The sequence below is a fragment of the Lynx rufus genome, unplaced genomic scaffold (genome assembly GCF_022079265.1).
Source record: "Lynx rufus isolate CCGP_SWC_20201006 ecotype Redwood Valley unplaced genomic scaffold, mLynRuf1.p SCAF_6, whole genome shotgun sequence".
Taxonomy (NCBI): domain Eukaryota; kingdom Metazoa; phylum Chordata; class Mammalia; order Carnivora; family Felidae; genus Lynx; species Lynx rufus.
The window spans coordinates 77,728,468-77,750,429 of record NW_025814878.1 but is presented as its reverse complement, the minus strand read 5'-3'; the positions used below and the strand labels follow the sequence as shown (position 1 = coordinate 77,750,429).

Below are 21,962 nucleotides of genomic sequence, written 5' to 3'. Positions count from 1 at the left end.
TTACACTAAAATTTGATTAAAGCTTTTGATAACTTTGTAAAAGATAAATGCTCTGTGTGACAAACCCTTCAAACTGCTTATTTAACATTGAAGAACATCTCATTTGTTTTATTAATTTTAGATCAAAAATTTATTCTTTGAGGTCTGACAGGGAATTGACACATGATGTGTCTTAGAAATGGAACACGAATTGGTTCTAATTGTTGAGTATTTAGCATAGAAAAAGGTAATTTAAAAACTTTTCTATCACAAGTTTAATGAATAAAAAATTATAAATAGAACAAAGACATAGAATTAATTTCTCTTGTATACATCTTCACAAAGTATTGTTGTATATACAAAAAACCTCTGCATATGCCTTCTATTATGTGTACTTTAAATATTAAAAATGATGTAATTAGAAACTCTTTAAGCATCAGAATACTATAATAATAGCAACAATGTAAGCCTCCTGAAATCCCTTGTGGATAGAAATGGGCTCTAATTAACTATCTCGATGAAATCATGTTTATAAACCTAGATTTTTTTAAAGTATATATAAATATAGGAGAAAGTTTATAGTACTTTACAAGTAATTGAATAAAAATTCTTTAACTTTGTTATAAGTTATATTCATTATGAGTTCCTAATTCTCTTGAGCAATATTTTTTCTCTTATTTTTATATTTTGAAATTCCTGAATAGACACATGATAGCAGATTAGTATAAAATAGTATATTAGCCTATATGAAGTGGATATTATTATTTGCATAATGTAATATTATAGTAGTATTGCTTGTAAGAACATACTTGAAATTTTAGACAGTATAAATAAAAACAAAACATTCTTAAAATTCTTTGAATTAAAGGGGGTGCCTGGGTGGCTCAGTCAGTTAAGCGTCCGACTTCAGCTCAGGTCATGACCTCACAGTCTGTGAGTTCGAACCCCGCGTCCAGGCTCGGAGCCTGGAGGCTGCTTCCGATTCTGTGTCTCCCTCTTTCTCCGCCCCTCCCCTGCTCACACTCTGTCTCTCTCTCTCAAAAATAAATACACATTAAAAAAAAAAATTAAAAAAAAAATTCTTTGAATTAAAGTATTCTTTTATGTTGAGATATGAAATGCCTAAATATTACTTACATTCAATAGGATGTATTTTGCACATTAAACTGCTAAAAAACTATAACTGAGTGATATTACTAATAGCTTTCAAAAATGTGTTGAGATACTTTGAAATGATGTATTAATATTAATTCTTAATTTAAAATATAGTAGAATAGCTTGTTAAATTCAAGTTACGTAAGGCAATAAAAGAAAACAGGCTGGCATTTACAGTAAGACTTCAGTTACCCATCATTTCTGAGAACCACAGGTTCTCTGCTGAAAAGTAACATTTTCAGGTTATTTGAAACATAACTCTTTTACTGTTAGTGATTTAGAAAACAATCCTCTTTGATGGAAGTCTTACTCTATTGTTACATACATGAATATTTGTATGCTTAAAAATAAAATACAAATAGAGCATGAGTTTCATAAAGCTGTTTATCCTTATGCCTTATGGTCCTTGACTGCTTCCTTGATAATTGACAGTCTTCCCTCTTCTCTCAAGTTTATTTTTGCTGCTTCTCTTCTGAATTAGTTTATCTCCAATTTTTTGGAGAATACCATGCTTAGTCTGTGGATTAAGAGGCATGGACTATGTGACATTTGTTTTCTTTTCAAATTAGTGCCTCTCGTACTTGCTTTTCAGTTGTTTGTGGTCCAGATTGATTAAAGTTGTCAGAACTCAGTCAACCAGATAAGTGGGGTGTGACTGTGTTTTTTTTAATCCAATCAGAAATTTACTCCATTTTTATAACTTAAGCCTATGATGTCTGAAGTATACTGTAGTTTCGTGTGTAAGAGAATGAACTGTTGGAATCTTGGCTTTACTGTTACTCGTTCCATGATCATAGGCAAATAATTTATCCCTCTGGGCCTTAATGCTTTTACCTGAAAAATGAGGCTGATAATACATACTTAATTTGAATTGTTTGTGGTTTGAACCTGATCATTCCTGTGAAAATCTTTGAGCAGTGCCTGACTCATAGAAAGTATTCAGTACAGTCTACCTATTATTATTAATAATAATAATAACTATTATTAAATATTATTATTAAATAATGACTATTATTAAAAATAATAATTATTAACATATTGGATTGATTCAAAATGTTAATTTAGGAATTAACATCTGGATTTATCTTCTGTAAGTAGTATAATAAGCATCTTAGTATAAAATGGACATGAGAATTTTACATAATTTACTTTGCAGAGAAGTAAAGCAAAACATGATTTTAATGTATTATTAAACCAGAGTAAATTACTGTCACTTAATGTTAATATTATTAGAAACAGGAAAATAGAGTAACTTGTAGTATACATTGTCAAGTTGTTTTTGAGAAAATTGTCCAAGCTTTTAAAAATAATTGGAATGTAAAATATTTTAAAATAGCCAAGAGGGTTTTGACAGCCAGGCAGGACAATTTCATTTATGATAAGTGTTATATAAAACATTTCTAATACCATTAGTGTGTATTTTAAGTATGTCTTCATTCTTCAATGGAGTGTGACAGAAACTGCACCCAGCTTGCTACATATTCAAGTACAGCTCTGTTGATCTATTATGGAATGCATCCCCTGCATTTTCATGTACTTCCTTTGTTGCCTGTACACTTTTCCCTCATTCATCCCGCCTGCAAGTATGTGTGTATATTTTATAGCATTGCTAATTTTCAGTCTTTTAATTATACAAGTTCTGTATGACTAGTATAAGTTACTGTCCTTGTCATCATATTAGCCATATATTTTGCATGTTAGTGTAAAAGAATTTATGTATCAGTTGTTAAGTTGCACTGTGTTGTATGTTGATGTTATTGCATGTTATTTTATGCTAATGTTGGAGAGCTAATGGTAACTTATGACATTGTGTACTTTTGCTTTTTGAAATAGTAAAGTGATTTGCTTTCTTCTGCAGACACAGTTAAATCTGCTTCTGGATAAACTTCGAAGTACTGTGAGTAAAATTTTAAAAAATTCACAGTTTTTAAATAGTCCTCTGAAATTACTGTTAGTAATTACTCAAATAAACAGAGAGTAAACATAGAATAATTAGAAATTAATTTAAAACTGAATTCCCTCATTAAAAAAATTAGTTTTTTAAATGGTTGTCATTTTGGTTAGGCTTGTTCTGAAGAAAGTCAAATATATATGGGAAGTCACATTATTTTATAAATGTACAGAATTCTCTCAAATGTTACTCAATTCAGATTATCCTGTAGTTTCAGAAAAGTGAAAATAATTAGTTATTTATGTGGAGAAAGAAAATATATTTTTTAGGATTAAAGATAATGCATGTAATTCATTTTCATTTTATCATTCTAGTAGTAACATTCTCCAGCCTGACAGTGTTGTCATGGAAAAAATGGACATAACATTTTTATGTCCTGTTATAGAGGCAATATCCCCCCTTTTTTAATTAACTAGACATTTTAATAGTTCACTCTGGTTTTTAATGGAAAATTTACCAGAGAAAGAAGTATGATATGTGGGTTATGTGGGCATGATTCAAGGCGAGGCTTATTTTTTAAACAGATCTACGGAACTTAACCAGGTATTCTTCCTTTTCACGTAGTCATTTTGAAAAGCCAAATATTTATTCTTTTGATGCTGTTATTGCTTAATTTATTGTTAGACTTGCTTTTGGAAGCATTAGCAGATATTCTTATTGTTTGCAAATATTTATCTCTTAGGAACTAAACATCTTTAAAAACCAAGTCTGATGAGGAGGGTATTTTACCTTTATCTTTATGGCCCAAATATAGATTACACCAAATACAGGGCAAATAATGAGAGTACTTTTGTGATTTATAAGAAGATACTTCCAAAAAGTGTTCTGAAAGTGTTTGCAGTGAGCATCATTGTTGAAATAACTATTCAGTTTTTTAAGGGGACTGCTCTGAAAAGGAACAGTTATTTGGATGTTTGGTATATTCACTTTAATACTCAACAGGTTCATTGTGCACATATCCATATTCTTTGTGCCTCATTCAACGTAATCCGATAACTGATTCTAAATGAATACCTTTAAAAGCTTTAAAAAAATGCTGTTTAACAAACAGAACTTTAAAATGTGAAGTGGTGCAGCTTAGGGACTTACAGAATGATGAAAAAGGTTGACTTATTTTTCCCCACTTTGGTCTAAATTTTAAGAGGCATAATTTTATTACTTTGTCTTGTTATAGGAAAATTTTCTTACCACAGAAATATAGCATATAAATATACTTAAATGTAGAATAAAATCATATATGTGTCAGTCTGAAAAATGTATTATATTTAAACATGTTAAAATATTTTTCAATGAAAGACTTTTCTTTTTACAATAACACAATTTTTGGTACTCAAATCTAAAATGTACTATGTTTCTAACATTAGTATATAATGCAGAAATTCATTCCAAGCTTGAAATTTTAAAAGTATGCTAATTAAGTTTTAGATTCTTTAGTGATTATTTTAAAAGAGGTTCAGATATTAATGGCAACATGCTTGATAGTTACTGATGTTCATAGAAATAGAAAAATAAGAATGCTTATTGTATTGTCTTAAAAAGTATCTTTATTCTCCTAGGGTGCAAGCTTTATTCGTTGTATCAAACCTAATTTAAAGATGACAAGCCACCACTTTGAAGGTGCCCAGATTTTGTCTCAACTTCAATGTTCAGGTATTTTCATATATATATATTTTTAAATTTTTTTTTAATGTTTATTTATTTTTGAGACAGAGAGACAGGGCATGAACGGGGGAAGGTTAGAGAGAGAGAGACACACACACAGAATCTGAAGCAGGCTCCAGGCTCTGAGCTGTCAGCACAGAGCCCAACGCGGGCCTCAAACCCACAGACTGTGAGATCATGACCTGAGCCGAAGTCGGAGGCTCAACCGACTGAGCCACCCAGGCACTCCTAGGTATTTTCATATTTTTATAATTTATATCCATGTGTGTTGGGAGTGTTTTTAAACCAGTCACAGCTATCTTGATTGTTTTTAAGTACAGTAAGATTTTTATTTTCTATTTCCTTAAATTATAAGAAAAGCATGGCTAGCAAGTTATTTTAGCAAATTGGGATATAGTTTATTGTGAAATAAAACAACTTTACAGCATTGAAGTAAAATTTATGAAAACTCTTTAACTGCAAACCTAGATGTGCCTTAAGTAGGTTTTTCTTTTGTTTTTTAAGTTTATTCATTTATTTTGAGAGAGTGAGAGAGCATGAGTGGGAGAGGAGCAGAGAGTGAGGGAGAGTTAGAGAGAATCCCAAGCAGGCTTCATGCTTCATGCTGAGCTGAAGCAGGGCTTGACCTTATGAAACTTGAGATTATGACCTGAGCCAAAATCAAGAGTCAGACACTTAATGGACTGAGCCACCCAGGCCTTCTCGGGCTGGCAGTAGTTCATTTCTCATTCCTTAAATAGCTGGGTCAGGAGGTGGGTTTTGGTGTCCTTGCTCTCACTCCACTGCTTACAAAAAAATGAAAACACAATGCCCTTGGCTGCTGCAGAACTTCTGTGCATTTGGCTAAACTATCACTCTCCACCTTTCACCTGCCACCTTCTAACTTTGCTCAGTCATAGAAGTCTTAGGCACAAGGCTCACTGTTTTTCCTGTACTGCATGCCCATCTTCTCTCCACACCCATGCTACGCCTCCTGTCTCCCAGGGCATGAGTCCTCTACTTGCCTTTTGCTCCATCCCAAATTTGTGATACTTCCTTAAGCTCTCTGGTCTTTCTTACTCCTTATTTTGCTCCTCTCAAAGTCAGATTCATTATAAAGCTAGGGTCACTTAAGCTTCAGGGTCCCTCATTTAGATGGGCTCCTTTGAAAGCCCTGTACCTGCTTTTATATTCTTTTGTATTTTGTAATTTTGTACTTTTTTCTTAAATTACAATTGTATAAGCTTTAGGCAAACCCACCCTGCTCTCTCCAGATCTCTGAATCTCTGCCAATAGACAGCCTCAGCTTCTTACTAGAAGATGGAAAGCTTCACCTGTGTGCTACCAAACACTGCTACCTACCTGCATAACCTTCCCTTTTGCTAAGAAGGTGGAAGTGCCTCTCTTCCAAGTTGAGACTATAGTTCTTTGGAATCATCCCTTCCTACTTTCTTTTGAATCTTCAATATCGATTATTTGTATTGAATCATTCCCTTTGAGGTAGTCTCTCTCACTACCATTTAAACATGTGGAGTCTTAACCTTAATTTCCTCTGACCCACATTCCCTTCCAGCTATTTCCTTATCTCTAGCCTCACTGTTTATTCTATAGTTTGTCCTTTTCTGTCCAAGAATAGCCTATTTTTGCTTTCTCAGTTTCATGCCTTCCACTCACTCTGTAACCCAAGAGAATTCAGCTTTCACCTTGATCAGTCCAACAGAGTACTTCCTTTTCTTTTTTTCAAGTTGTTTTTGAGAGAGAGGGAGAGAGCAAGAACACGAGCAGGGAGGGGCAGAGAGGGAAAGAGAGAACCCCAAGCAGGCTTCATGCTGTCATTGTGAAGACTGATTTGGGACCCCAACTCACAAACTATGAGATCATGACCTGAGCTGAAATCAAGAGTTAGCTGCCCAACCAACTAAGCCACCCAGGCTCTCCACAACAAAATAATTCTTGATAAGGTCACCCGAGATTTCCCTGATCCTAAATCAGATATTCCTTTTTCAGTCTTCATCTTAGTGGACATCGACATTTGACTTGATTGGGCCCATTAATGTATCCTTTCCTTGGCTCCTGAATCAGAGCATGTGGCTGATTTTCTTTTTTTTCTTTTTTTGTTTTTAATATTTATTTATTTTTGAGAGAGAGAGAGACAGAGCTGGAGAGGAGCAGATAGAGAGAGGGAGACAGAGGATTAAAGGAGGCTTCATGCTGACAGCAGGGAGCCTGATTTGGAGCTCGAATTCATGACCTGAACTGAAGTCTAACACTTAACAGACTGAGCCACCCAGGTGCTCCCCTGCTTTTCTTTTTAATTTTCTGGAAATTCTCAACTCCTCTGCAGGGTCTTCTTTTCTCTGGGTAGTGTTTGTTAAGAGTTTTTCACGCTTTGGTTTAGGCTGTTTCTTTCTCACTCTTCCCAGTGCTGTCTGATATAACTTTCCATGTTGATAGAAATATTTTATATCTGTGTTGTGCAATATGGTAGATGCCTCTGGTTGTTGAGCACTTGACATGTGGCTAGTATGACTTAGGTACTGATTTTTAAATTTAATTTTAATTTTTAAAAATTTAAATAGTCACATGTGGCTAGTGCAACTGCAAACCATGTAGCTAGTGGGTGCCATATTGCACAGCATAGTTATGTATTCTCTGTCCCCACTGCCTGATGTGACCTCCTAAATAGTCTTTGTCCCCCCCCCAGATTTATCAAAATATAACTGACTTATAATGTAAATGCAAGGTGTACAACATGTTGATTAGATATACTTCTGTATGTAAAATGATTATCCCCATAGCATTTGCTAACAGTCTCATCAGATCCCGTAATTACCAGTTCTCTTTTGTGGTGAGAATATTTAAGATCTGCTCTGCTGGCAAACAGTGAGTCTTAGTACTCCCAATCCAAGCTATCACCATCTTTCACCAGGCTTTTTGCTGTAGCTTCCTAAGTATTCTCCTTGCATCTGCTCCGTCTGTTCTTCACATATATCCAGAATTGTTGCTTTACAACTCAAGTCTGATCACATCTTTTTACTGCTCAAAATGCTGTAATGGCTTCTGAGTATTATTAGGGGAAAGAGTAAAATCCTAGTAGCTTATGAGGCCCCAAAGGTCTGGCCCATGTGTTCCTAGCTCCATCTCTCTCTACTCTCTCTCTCCTCTCTGTGCTCCAGTCATGCTGGCCTTTGTTTGGTTCCTTAAGTTCTCCATATTCCCTCCTGTCACAAGGCCTGTGCACATACTGCTTCCTCTGAGAAGCTCTTGACTGACTTTTGTCTTCATCTTTCATTTCTACGCTTGATTGTCCTTTCCTTGTGAAAGCCTTTATTGATATCCTTAACAGAAAGAGGGGTCTGAGTAAAGAGTGCTGAGTACCTTCATTTTAGCCATAAATTATATATAGATTTGTGCAATCATGTAATTTTTTTCTCTAACCTATAAATCTCTCAAGGGCAGAAACAGTGTCTGTTTTGGCTTGCACATTTATCCCAGCCTCTGAGCAGTGCAGAGCTTATACTAGACTTAGTAAATATTTGTTGAATGAAATGCACGGTCTGGCACATGTGAAGACTTTTTGTTAATAATTTTAACAAATACTGTAATGTTAAATAATTCATGTCTGCCATATTCATACATATGGATGTATTTTTGTGATATTTTCTTCAGATAGTTTTTATTTTGAGTTTGACTCCTTTCTCATTTAAATTTCTCTTCATGGTTTGTTTAGCCTAATACAATAAATCATTTATTTCCTAAATGAGCATCCGGTGTCCTGGCAAGTCAAGCATGTTTACATTTAGCTATATAGACTTTTAAATTGGTAGAGTGTGGGGTTATAGATGCTTTAGCTAGGATTTATCTTTCAGTTAGGCAGTGTATTTCAATATGCTAAGATGTGTTGGCAGTTTAGTAGATGACACCAATTCATAGTAGTTTGACTTTTTTTTTAAAGTAATAATAATAGTAAAGTGATACAGAACTGGTCCTAATTATGTGGCTAGGTAATGAGGAAAATGAAAAAACAAAACACCCCAATAACCAGTAGAAATAAAAATACTTATGAAGCTTTGTAAAATAAAGACATTTAAGATTTGAATTCTAGATTGCCTTTCTGTTTTCATTATTTTTTTCTGATTTAAGAAGAATTAATTGATTTAGGACTTCTTTTACTAAAGTTACTATCTTCTGATCAGCCAACACCAGGGCAAAGTAGGGGAAGGTAAGAGAAGGCAGGTGTTCTTCCTCTGTAACCTTGGGGCTCTCCTGCCTATCTGTGGCAGCAAAGAGGATTCTGAATATAACCAGCCAGACTGCACCAATAAGCCCTTCACCAGTCACATTTCTAGAAGGAAGAGTACTTGGTTTGGTGATTTTTTTTTTTTTTTAAAGTGTTGAAAGGTCTTTAGAGTAAATTAGCTTCAAGTGCTGAGAAAGCAGCCCTAGGCTTGGTAATTTGTTAAGCTTCATGAAATTCTTTTAAAAAAAAATTTTTTTTTAATGTGTATTTATTTTTGAGAGAAAGAGAGCATGAGTGGGAGAGGGACAGAGAGAGAGGGAGATACAGAACTGGAAGCAGGCTCCAGGCTCCGAGCTTTCAGCACAGAGCCTGACGTGGGGCTTGAGCCCCTGAGCGGTGAGATCATGACCTGAGCCGAAGTCAGGTGTCCAACCGACCGAGCCTCCCAGGCTCCCCGAAGCTTCATGAAATTCTTAATGAACGTTTGTAAGTTCATATGTCGTCTTCAGCTACAGAGCAAGCTAGGGGACTCAGAGGTGGCACATGTGTACGTTCCCAAGGGTACTTGTTTATTTGATATACATGGGCAAGAATTGTAACAATACTAGCCAAATCTTTACTTCTTGACTAGAGCCTAGAACTAACTAGATTTAGTTTTAGAGATTTCTTTCCTTAGGAATGATTGCCTTTATGTGCTTCGTTAATTAGTATTAAAAATTATAATAGTTATGTAGTTGACTCTAAGAAAAAATCAAATAGTACACAATAATAATAACTAAAAAGTCTTCTCAGGTGTGATGACTTAGTTTTGTGTCTTGGGTATATTTTTTGTATTGGTTAAATAAAGCTTTGCCCATTCTTTTAAATTAATACACCATATTCTGCCACATGGTTGTAATATCATTTAATTCATTGATATTTATTTCTGTATTTTTTTCTATTTCAGCGATCCAGTGGACATGTGTGCATTCTCAATGTGCATTTTTGTCCACATGTGTGACAAGTTGTAGGATAGATTCATAGAAGTAGAAGTAGAAAGTACTGAGTCAAGGGGATAAATATTTCCAAATTGCCATCCAAAATTGTTGCACTGGTTTACTTTCCCACCAGTAGTATATGTGTGTGTTTTCTTACACTTTGAGTACTCTTGGTCAACTTTGAGTACTATTGGTGTTTTATACCTTTGCCAGTCTGATAGGTTAAAATTCAGTCTGACTCTCTAGAAAAGATATCTTTCCTGGGAGATTATTTTTAAAATAACAATCCACTTATTAAAAAAATATATTTTGTAGTTTCATTTTGCCAATTTAAATTTTTGACCACCAGGAATTTATTTTGGTATAAGGAGTGAGGAGGGATCCGGTGTCCAGTGTTAACATTTGTTTTCTAAATGGCTAGCCATTTGTCTTAACGCTTTGTTGAATAATCTTATTATCTCCATTGATATGAAAGTATCAGAGAGTGAAATACAGGCCTTTTTGTAAATAAAAGTCCTGGCATTATCTACAATTGTTGAACCTTTCCCGGACTACCGTATGCTTTTCTGACGTGAAAATTTCACACTGACTCAAGGCTCAAATTAGACGTACTAGAGTTATATTGAAAATAGATACTCCTATAGACTCTTTACCCCAATAGACTAGCTTCTTTGAGAGGTGAGTGAAAAGGGATCTTTATAGTGAAATACTGAGCTCCCCTTTCTTTCTCTTTTGCCTTGTATAAGCTTGAGTGAGAACTTGGGGCTACTTCTTAGAGACTCTATTAGGAATCTTTTTAAAAAATTAACCTCAGGACTTAGAAAGTGAATTAATGCAGGCCTTTACCTCCTATACTGTTGATTGTGGCATAGGTTTTTAGCAGAAAAAAGATACAAACTAGATTTGAGCTTTCTAGAGACTAGTAGTTTGTGCCCCAGAAAATGATTAGTCCTGCTGGTTTTAGATGAAATTTGCTACAATAGTTTTAGGTGGTGGATAAGTTGGTACATATTGAGTATGGACGTGATAGTCCCTATGTAATAGTTCTTTGCTGATGATTCGTATAAATTGCCCCTTTCTAAACATTAATTTATAAAATTGATCATTCACAAGTTATTTTTGGACTTCGGTGCAGAGATTGGCAGTAATTTGTGTTTGTTTTTCAATCTAGGTATGGTGTCTGTTTTGGACTTAATGCAGGGTGGTTTCCCATCACGAGCTTCCTTTCATGAACTCTACAACATGTATAAAAAGTATATGCCAGATAAACTTGCAAGATTAGATCCAAGACTGTTTTGCAAGGTACGAATACTGCCTAAATTGAAATTTCTTAGCTATGAACTGTCTTTCTTGCTAACTACTATTTGGCATTTAACTTTTGAACTTTTATTTTTCAGGCTCTTTTTAAAGCTTTGGGCTTGAATGAAATTGACTACAAGTTTGGGTTAACAAAAGTATTTTTTAGGCCTGGCAAGGTAAGTACATTTGTATTTTAAAGTTTAACATGATGAATATGGATAGTTGGAGTCAAGGCATGTTTTGAAGTGTTTAGTAGTTCTTATTATTCATGAATTATATGAGTGTCAGTAATAGTATGCATATGTGTGTGTGTGTGTGTGTACACAGTTTCTCTACTTGTTAGAAGTTTACAATGTGTACTACTCTGTATAAGTTTTACAGTTTTTATTTCACATTTGGAAGTACTGGAGTCAGAGCATTGTTTAATTGGATTTTTTTGCTTAAATAAGGATTAACCAGAAAATGTTTATGTTTTTAAAAAGTTGAAACATTTTCTAAAACATATTAATTCAGTCTTCAATAATTAAAAATTTCACAGTACTTTTGAGTCTTCATTGTAAGAACAAGTTCTATTAGAGTATAAATAGATGTTTAAGGTACTGGAAATTGGACTGAGGTTTGTACCAACTTCTTTCAAATCTTAGAATGAATGAATGTGTAAATACTTTTGTAGGTGACATAATTTTAGGCTAACCCATAGTTTTTGTATTTATAGATTCTTGTACTAGGTTATAAGACTGAGTTATAGAATATTTCATAACGTGTGTACAAAACAAATACCTAAATGTTATTCACAATCTGTTCATAACATTTTCACCATTCCTGACTTCATTAATATTGAGTGAATAATTGCATCCTCATAATTTTAAACACAACTCTTATTATATAATAGCCAACCATATTTGTTTGACTTAGCAGTGTCATTAATAAATATCTCTAGTGCCTTGAAGACTAGATTAATGATAGTAATAAATCTGATTTCACATTTTTGAGCATGAGATAAAAACCTATGTAATGCATTACCAATGTATGCATTTCCATTTTGAATATTTTTACTGCAGAGAACCCATAACATTTCTTATAAAAGAAAAAAATTAAAAATGTATATTCATAGTTGGCTTAGCTATATAATCATACATATTTATCATAAGCTCGACATTTCTCTTATTTCAGGGCTTTAGTAATAATTTTAGAATTAGTAGCCTGAGAAAACACTTGGTCTTATTTTGCCCCCAGAAAAATTAATTAGAAACATATGTTGAAAGCACAAGGCAAGAGTTCAAAGATCTTTAATCTTGTTATGTTACCTTTAACTTAATTTTGATTATAAGAAGCCATTTATTGATAGGTGTGTGACATCCTCAATATATTATAGTGAGATATTTAATAAAGGATAGAAATCATTTTATAATTTGGTGGTAAATTATGGAAATAATGGATTTTATTTTTTAGTAACCTCATGGCTGTTTTATTTGTGTTGTCTGTCTCTTAGTAGCAATTTTTATATCTGACCAAAATAGGGATGGAAGTTGGGAGAGTGAGCACAGTATAGTGGTACCTGACATTATATAGCTGACCTTCACTTATCAGAAGCTGTATACAGATATCAGAGTATGTGGATGAGCCAGTTCAGAAACAGCCCTTAATTTCACTCTTTTCTCAGTAAAACCTTTTTGCCAATCATCTGTACTTGTCATTTAAGATTTTTTCTACTTTTATTGTTAAATTTGCTAACTAGCAATGAGTAAGCCCTGATTACCCCTCCGGAAAAGGGTGCTGATGGAAGAGGAAGGCAGCAAAATACAACTGGATATGTTTGAATTTGCTCTGTACTCTCTTGAGACTTGGGTCTGTTATTGGATTGTGATAATTTCTAGAAAGTTAGATACTAGCTTTGACTTCTAGTATTTTGTATCTCTCTTTGTGTTCAAACACATTTTCTTTTGATACTGCTGCTAAATTATTTTATTTCCTAGTTTGCAGAATTTGATCAGATTATGAAGTCTGACCCTGACCATTTAGCAGAACTGGTTAAAAGAGTCAATCACTGGCTTGTCTGCAGTCGCTGGAAGAAAGTTCAGTGGTGCTCCCTCTCAGTCATCAAACGTAGGTGTTTCCTATCATACCAAGATCTGTAATTACTTTGGAAATGAGTCGGTTTGTGGAATGTTATAAAGTCTGAGTGGTGAGTGACGGGCCACAGGGACCACGTTACTTATTCAGGCTGTACGTAACACTTGGTGTGTACTATATACATGGTAAATTATTATTTGTGGACTTTTAAAAAAAAATATTTTTTATGTGTGATATTTATCTTCTTTATCCAAATGTGTTATGGGAAAATTAATTTCACCGTGTCCTAAACAAAACAGAAACAGAACTCAGTCTTGATTCCTCCCGCTCCCCCTACCTGACCCCCCCAGTCTCTCAGACTTAAGCCAGAACTTTTCTCTTTCCACCTGCATGGCTTCACCGGTACACACACCAGAAATTTCAAGATTGTAATGGTGTCTCTCCCTTTTTGTCCCTGAAATCTTGCCAGTGAACACATCCTATTGATTCTTCCTCCAAGTGCTGTACATTCTTTCCTCTTTATTGCCAGGGACTTAGTGGAGCCCCACTTCCCCACTCACATGTTAGCTTCAGTAGCTCCCAAACCGAGTTTCCTTGGCTTCCCAGGAGTTCTCTTCCTAGAGTTCCTCTCTAAACTAAAGCCTTTTATTAAGGCTTTCCTTTAATACAGGGCAAAGTCTTAGAATGTTTTTTATTAAGGCTTTCCTTTGATGTAGGGCAAAGTCTTAGAATGTCTTTCAAGACCCTGTGAAACTGGGTTTCAGCTTCCCTTTCCAAACCTCTTCTCCTGCCACTGCTCATTCAGACCCTGTTCTCTCTGACACACTGGACTGAGCTGCTACTTCGTGTGTGTCTGCTAGGTCATAGTAACTATTTGTGTCTAAAACAAGGGTTAGGGGCATAATGTTTTTGGGTTACCTGAGGGTTTATGGCAAATATTTAATTGTATAGAATTATTGTCAGTAACTTGATTAAATTTACAGCTGCCCCTCCCTTCTCCCTACTCACCAGTGCTAGGCACACAAAAAGGATTCAGTAAGGTGTACTTTATTAAAAGAAAAATAAAATTCCTTTGACTCAATGGAAAGGAAATCTGCAAACAAGGATTATTATTGAGGTTTTTTTGTTAGACAATTGTGCATATAGATAAAAAGACAACTATAATAAAAAAGATGACAAAAGCTCTTTTTCCCATAGTTTCCAAGTAAAATATAGACACATTTGTCACTATGGTTCAAGGCTTTCAGCTTTATAGTTGCATTATGATGGAAAATACATTGTATGTAAATTATCTATGCTATACCAGTTGTTTGTGGACTGTGTTCTGCAGTGGTGAAGTTGGTAACCAGACAGAATCTTTGAAGGATGTTAATAGGGAAGCTCTGAAAAAAAGGTTCAGAGGTCAGATTAGTGTAAGATGTTCTGGGTAACTGAAGTTAAACAGGTTTCTTTACTGTAGGGCTCTCAGAGGCTTTACTTTGTATGTTCACAATGCATCTCCTGAAGGAGGTATAGCATATAGCTTTTTGTAAATTTATTTGACAAGTGAGTCCTTCTTTCAAGACATACCTGTTAACATTTAATAGACCAGTATTGCCTAGGACAGTTTGGGAAGCAATAGTATGACATAATAAGGAAATAGTATATTTAAGGTGTAAACCTAGCCACATACATTATGTACTTTTTGTTTTAAGAAGTGTAAGGAATTACAGAAATATTAAACTTCCCGATTTTGATGTCTGGTCTAATGTGTTTGTCAAGATTTCATTTTTCCTGAAAATTGCTGTGTGGAAATGAGTGGTTTTTAAGAATATTATATGCCTGATTTAAACTGAATAATTTTCTGTCATTGTATTTTCCTCTCATATGTAGTGAAAAACAAAATAAAATATCGAGCTGAAGCCTGCATTAAAATGCAAAAAACTATTAGAATGTGGCTTTGCAAAAGGAGACACAAACCTCGGTAAGATGAATAGTGCCTTGTTAGGATGAGCACTTGGTGTTACATGTGAGTGATGAATTCTACACCTGAAACCAGTTTTACCATGTATGTTAACTAACTAGAATTTAAATAAAAATTTGAAATAAAAAATATAGGGGCATCTGGGTGGCTCAGTCTGTTAAATGTCCGATCAGGTCATGATCTTGTGGTTTGTGAGTTTGAGCCTCGCATCGGGCTCTGTTGCTGACAGATCAGAGCCTGGAGCCTGCTTCAGATTCTGTGTCTCCCTCTCTCTCTGCCCCTCTTCCACTCACTCTCTCTCTCTCACTCTCTCTCATTCAAAAATAAAAATAAACATTAAAAAAAATAGTGCCTAAAGAACCCTATTAAACCTATTTACCCTAATATAAAATGGCTATAAGGTCAATGAAGAGCAGTTTGGATACTTACAGAGTTTTCTCCTTACTAGTGTTCTTTGTAAAAAGATGTATTAATCTGTTATTTTATATTATGTATTTGAAATTAACTAATTATTTCATTATTTAATTACTTGCCTTATTCTACAAAAGGATTTGAAGTAGCTTACAAAAATGAAAATACTGTAAAAGGTTGAAATAAATGGCTAAAAGAAGCTCTTTTATTCTAATTATTTTAGTGGCTTGAGTTTCTTGATAAATGACAAATTGGCATTGTTTTTATTATTTTTTTATTTTTTTGGCATTGTTTTTAAAAACATTAATGTTGTCACCATAATTCTCAAGATTATGTATAGGAATTATATTGTCTCACTGTTTAGTCTTTTTATTTAGTCTTTTTATTTGAGTCTTATTTAGACTTTTTAAACTTAGAGGCCTGTATAACTGTTAATCCTTAAATCTCATCAAAGTGATTAGATAACTCTTCTAACTTCTTCTATAATTTGAATTCTGAAATTTTTCATGTAAATAAAGAAGGCTAAAATACTAACAGGCATCAGTGTCATTCACACCCATATTTATTTCTTTTTTACTTTCAACAAGAGATCTAAAAAAGAGAATCCTAGACAATATGAAAACAGAAGTGAAATACCCTATTTATAGCAAGATGTTTATTTGGCATTTTATTAAGATGAAAAATCTATGCATGGCATTGAGTGGTGAAATTAAACCTTGATGAAGTATTATGTTTACAGCATCGATGGACTGGTTAAGGTCGGCACACTGAAAAAACGACTCGATAAATTTAATGAAGTAGTAAATGCATTGAAAGATGGAAAACCAGAGGTGAATAAACAGGTCAAGGACCTTGAAATTTCTATTGATGCTTTAATGGCCAAAATTAAGGTATGGAATTTTGATCCAAATGACTGACTTTTTAAACAATTTAATATACTTTGTGGTTCATATTGAATTGTATAGAAAGGTGTCCTTTTTTTAAAGATACAAAACGTTACACATGTTGAGTCTCAGTGATGGCAAGTGATGACCATTGTATTGTTCTATGTTTGAAAATTTTTACAGCGAAAAAATAAGACAGTTTTTATGCAATTTCATCTTTTGTTAGGAAAGCCCCCTCCCAAATAGTAATTAAAATACTATACTCTGTTGGTAAGCTTCTGAGTAATCATCACTGAGAGAGGATTAATGCAAATTATTTTAATTTGTTTCATGTTTTTTACCTTCAGAAACTAATTTTCAAATTATAAAAGTAATGTAATATTATGGAAAATGTGGAGAAAACCACCAAAAAACCCTTAACCCCAGACAGTAACACATTCAGCTGTTACACTGTTGGATAGTCAGTCACCTTCCAGGCGTTTTTTAGAGGCACATATACTTGTAAAGTTCTCACAATTTGATTTTGTGCCCTTATTGTTATGTTATATGCCTTGTCCCTGTCATTACATTATCTTTATATAGGCTATATCATGAACTACTTAAGTGTTTTAAACTTAGCAATTAATTTTCCCCCAAGTTTTTTTAGAGAAAAAAAATGGGGCCTCTTTTTTTGTATTGATTTTCATTTATTTAAGTACCAGAGGGATTGAAAATGTTTTCTATATGCTTGTTAATTATAGTACATCTGTTTCTTCAAGCCTATTCTGTTATATTTTAGGGTCTTAATGTTTTTCTTATCCATAAGTCAGTGTATTGATGCAGGCTATAATATCTTAAAGCAAGCACATATTTTCTGCAGATATTTTAAGTAGACAGTGGCAAATCTTGGAGGGAGAATGGAGAAAGGAGCTCAAGAGAAGAATGAAAATGCTTTGGATAAACTTAACTGATTTTACAAATCTGTCAGTAGCCGTTTCTCTGTATGTGGTTTTATCTCAATGAACATCAACCCAGCTGCAATTTTTGGAAGCTCACTTAGGAAAATCATCCAACAATTTTGGGTGTATTTAATAATTTCTTAAATATTCCCTTGGTACAGTTCCCTTTACTTATTAAAGAATAGTAAACAAATCAAAACCATACTGAGATACCACCTCACGCCGGTCAGAGCGGCTAAAATGCACAACTCAGGAGTCGATAGATGCTGGAGAGGATGTGGAGAAATGGGAACCCTCTTGTACTGTTGGTGGGAATGCAAACTGGTGCAGCCGCTCTGGAAAACAGTGTGGAGGTTCCTCAAAAAATTAAAAATAGATCTACCCTATGACCCAGAAATAGCACTGCTAGGAATTTACCCAGGGGATACAGGAGTGCTGATGCATAGGGGCACTTGTACCCCAATGTTTATAGCAGCACTTTCAACAATAGCCAAATTATGGAAAGAGCCTAAATGTCCATCAACTGATGAATGGATAAAGAAGATGTGGTTTATATATACAATGGAATACTACTTGGTAATGAGAAAGAATGAAATCTGGCCATTTGCAGCAACGTGGATGGAACTGGAGGGTATTATACTAAGTGAAATAAGTCAGGCAGAGAAAGACAGATGCCATATGTTTTCACTTATATGTGGATCCTGAGAAACTTAACAGAAGACCATGGGGAAGGGGAAGGGGAAAAAGAAAGTTACAGAGAGGGAGGGAGGCAAAGCATAAGAGACTCTTCAATACTGAGAACAAACTGAGGGCTGATGGGAGGTGGGAGGGAGGGGAAAGTGGGTGATGCACATTGAGGAGGGCACCTGTTGGGATGAGCACTGGTTGTTGTATGGAAACCAATTTGACAATAAATTATACTTAATAGAAAAAAAATAAAAGACATCTATTGAAAAAGAATAGTAAACAAAAGCAAAATTAACAAATCATTCCTTAAAACATAATTTTCAACTATAGTAATGTTACTTTGTCTACAGTACACCCTTAGATATTTTATTACTTGATTAATAGGAAATAGACTCAAGTATTTGTCTGCAGAGATAACTTAAAATATTTTTGAACATTAGTGTACCAGTAGTATAACAAAGATAATGGCCTTACTGCTTACCAACTTTTCCAGTGTTTGCTGTATTTGTGTGTATATATATTTTTTTTTTCTTGTGGTAAAAGCATGTAATATTAACCAATCCATTTTTAACATAACCATCATAACCATTTTTAAATGTGTAATTCAGTAGCATTCAGTATATTCACATTGTGCAATAGAAGAGCTAATTTTTTTAAGTACGTGTTTATTATTTTGTTCTTAAGTCCACTATGATGACAAGGGAACAAATACAGAGAGAATATGATGCACTAGTTAAAAGCTCAGAGGAACTCCTCAGCGCATTACAGAAAAAAAAACAGCAGGAAGAGGAAGCAGAACGGCTGAGGCGTATTCAAGAAGAAATGGAAAAAGAAAGAAAAAGACGTGAGGAAGATGAACAACGTCGAAGAAAGGAAGAGGAGGAAAGGCGGATGTAAGGAATTTATATTACTGTTTTGAATTGGAAGCTAACAGAATAGTAAATTTTTGGTGTTAATATTGGTTAATGAATATTCTTACTTTAAAACATTATGTTCTTATTTTAAAACTAATTTTAGAATAAGTTTTAAAATAGAAAACACAAGTTCATTTTATAATAATAACATAAAATAATTTTAATTATAATCTGAGTTTTGGTTAGACTCTTACACCTGAGGATTTCTTAACTTCTTTTTAGAGCTAGGATTGTTGTTATTTTATAAACAATAAAAAAGCACTTCTACTTTTCTGCAGTTTTAAAACTGATAACTTTTTGGAAGGTTGCCACCATAGGGCAGACAGAAGAAGTGTTAAGAGTTGTTTAGTTGGAGAAGCAGAAGAGGGAGACGTGTGATCAGGACGTTGTAACTAGGGTTTATAACAAAGTTAATATACAGATTTAAAGGTTATAGAATATAATTGTATTTTTTTGTTTATTTCAGAAAAATTACTGTCAGTAGAGTTAGATTTTATTATTTTCAAAGCTAATAATGCATAAGGCCAAGAGGTTAATTTGAGTTCTTATTTTGTAACCTTTGTTTATTAATAGTTAAATTGCCTTCTGATGGATTTGTTCAATAAATTTTTGAGGAGTTTTCTATTTTTTCATAGGAAACTTGAGATGGAAGCAAAGAGAAAACAAGAAGAAGAAGAGAGAAAGAAAAGGGAAGATGATGAAAAACGTATTCAGGTATGTATTTATTAGATAATCAGACTGAATTTCTATGAAAAGAGAATCTACAAAATTATAAAACAAAAGAAGTTGAAAACAAAACCTTGATTTGCTAGATAAGCTGTCATTGGTTTACCCCAGAGACAGAAGGCATTTTCTGAAGTGGTTATGGGAAGGAACTTTGGAACTAGGGAAGTGAGTTCAAATCCAGACTCTGTCGTTGATAGATACGGTGACATTGAACAAATCACCATGAGTGACTATGGGCTATAGTTTTTTCTTTGTGGAATAGGGATAAATGATAGTTGTGAGCATTAAATGAGTTGACACGTTAAAGAATTTTTTTTTTAAGTTTATTTATTTTGAGAGAGAGAGAGGGGAGAGAGGGAAAATCCCAAGCAGTCTCTGCGTTCTCAGCACAGAGCCTGATGTAGGCCTTGAAATCACAAACCATGAGATAATGACCTGAGCCAAAATCAACCTACAGAACCACCCAGGTGCCCCTGTTAAAGCACCTAGAACCTAAGTGCGCAGTTCAGTAAATACTAGTTTGTTGTTATTGTTATTACACTTTATATACAATGAATATTCAATACAATGAATACAATACATACAATACAATACAATGAATATTCAATACAATGAATATTCACTTACAACATAATTATAATTTTAAAACTTTGTAGATACTAGTATCAGTAGATTAGGATTAAGATATTCTCTCCACCCCCATTTTTTAAAAGGCCCATGTCTGAGAATGGTTGATCATATATTTGAGTTTCTGTTTGTCTTGGCTTTCATAATTCATCCTGAGCACAACCAGCACTTTAAATTCTTGACATCTGTCCAGGTCTTGGCGTTAATGTGATACCCAGGATTCTCATGTGGTATTTGGGATACTCATGGTGATAGAATGGCAGAACTGTGGTTCGTTTACCTTCTTTTGGATTTGGGAAAGAGAGGAAGCATTAATTGTAACATAGAAGAGAATGGAGCCTCGAGAGACTTCTGGTTAAACAATATGTATCCTGTAGTAAGGAATTGTGTGGAGCAGTTTTAAGTAGTAATGGAAATGGTCAAGTAAACATGTGGAGAGAACTTGGTGAGATAGCTTTCTGCCCTTGGCAGGCTGAAGTGGAGGAGCAGCTGGCCCGACAGCGGGAAGAGGAATCTCAGCAGCAGGCGGTTCTGGAGCAGGAGCGCCGCGACCGGGAGCTGGCCCTGAGGATCGCCCAGAGCGAAGCTGAGCTCATCAGCGACGAGGCCCAGGCTGACCTGGTGCTCCGGAGGTACTGGGCTGCGGGGTGGGGTGTAGCACCCTGCTTTCTTTCCATCTCTGCTGCTTATTTCAGCATAAAGGGACCAGGGCAGTCATATTCTTTAGGTCCTGATCTGTTTTAAGTAAAATCATTTTAAAATTACTTGTATCTACTTTTATACCCAAGCAAATGAGACAGATGATTGCATCAAATTGTTAAACTATTGAAAAATAAAACTGATACTTCAGTTCATGAAACATCTCAACTTTTACTCTGAAATTGTCAAGGAATATTGTATAAAAAGTAAACATCTAATTTCTAGGTACCTGCCATTAAATACTGGCACAGAAATCAATGAATATATTATAATCCAGTTTAATGTATTTGAGGTTGGGATTTATTATTTTTCTAATACAAATTTTTATTTAATATACACCCTAACATTTACAATGAGGAAAAATTTTACACACACATCATGTTTCTCAATAGATTTCCCTTTCCAAGAAGGAATATTTATGATATTGAAATGTATTGGCTCCCCAGTTTTCCAAATTATCTCTAAGTACTGAATTTTATTGGAGTGTGGAGAAATATGGATGTTCTTATTAAAAGTTGCAGGAAGGTCTTTTTTCATTAAAAAAAAATTTAGAATGTAGAAACATTCGGTAATTTGATTATTTGCTTATAAAATCAGAGCATAGCTAGTTTGTGGGGTTCCCCTGTATGTAGATATATATGTTGTATAATATTGAGAGGCACATAGATTTATGTAACCGTGCTTTTCAGAATGTCGGAGTACTGTTGGTGAAAAATAGTAATTAAAATGCAACCAACCACTAGATGTCGCTATGTCCTTGTGAAAGGAAAAACTTGGTAGGAATGGAGAGGCAGTGAT

At 34.3% G+C, this 21,962-nt stretch overlaps 1 protein-coding gene across 1 annotated transcript in view; it reads left to right on the top strand.

The window, feature by feature from the left end:
• Positions 1–21,962, top strand: part of MYO6 (myosin VI) — a 143,643-nt gene that overhangs the window by 104,910 nt on the left and 16,771 nt on the right. Inside the window, exons 19-28 of the mRNA XM_047102759.1 lie at positions 2,993–3,031; positions 4,642–4,735; positions 11,115–11,245; positions 11,341–11,418; positions 13,219–13,348; positions 15,188–15,278; positions 16,429–16,579; positions 18,883–19,091; positions 19,748–19,826; positions 20,937–21,097. Of these exons, the coding sequence (XP_046958715.1) occupies positions 2,993–3,031; positions 4,642–4,735; positions 11,115–11,245; positions 11,341–11,418; positions 13,219–13,348; positions 15,188–15,278; positions 16,429–16,579; positions 18,883–19,091; positions 19,748–19,826; positions 20,937–21,097 (1,163 nt within the window). The remainder of the gene's footprint in view (positions 1–2,992; positions 3,032–4,641; positions 4,736–11,114; positions 11,246–11,340; positions 11,419–13,218; positions 13,349–15,187; positions 15,279–16,428; positions 16,580–18,882; positions 19,092–19,747; positions 19,827–20,936; positions 21,098–21,962) is intronic.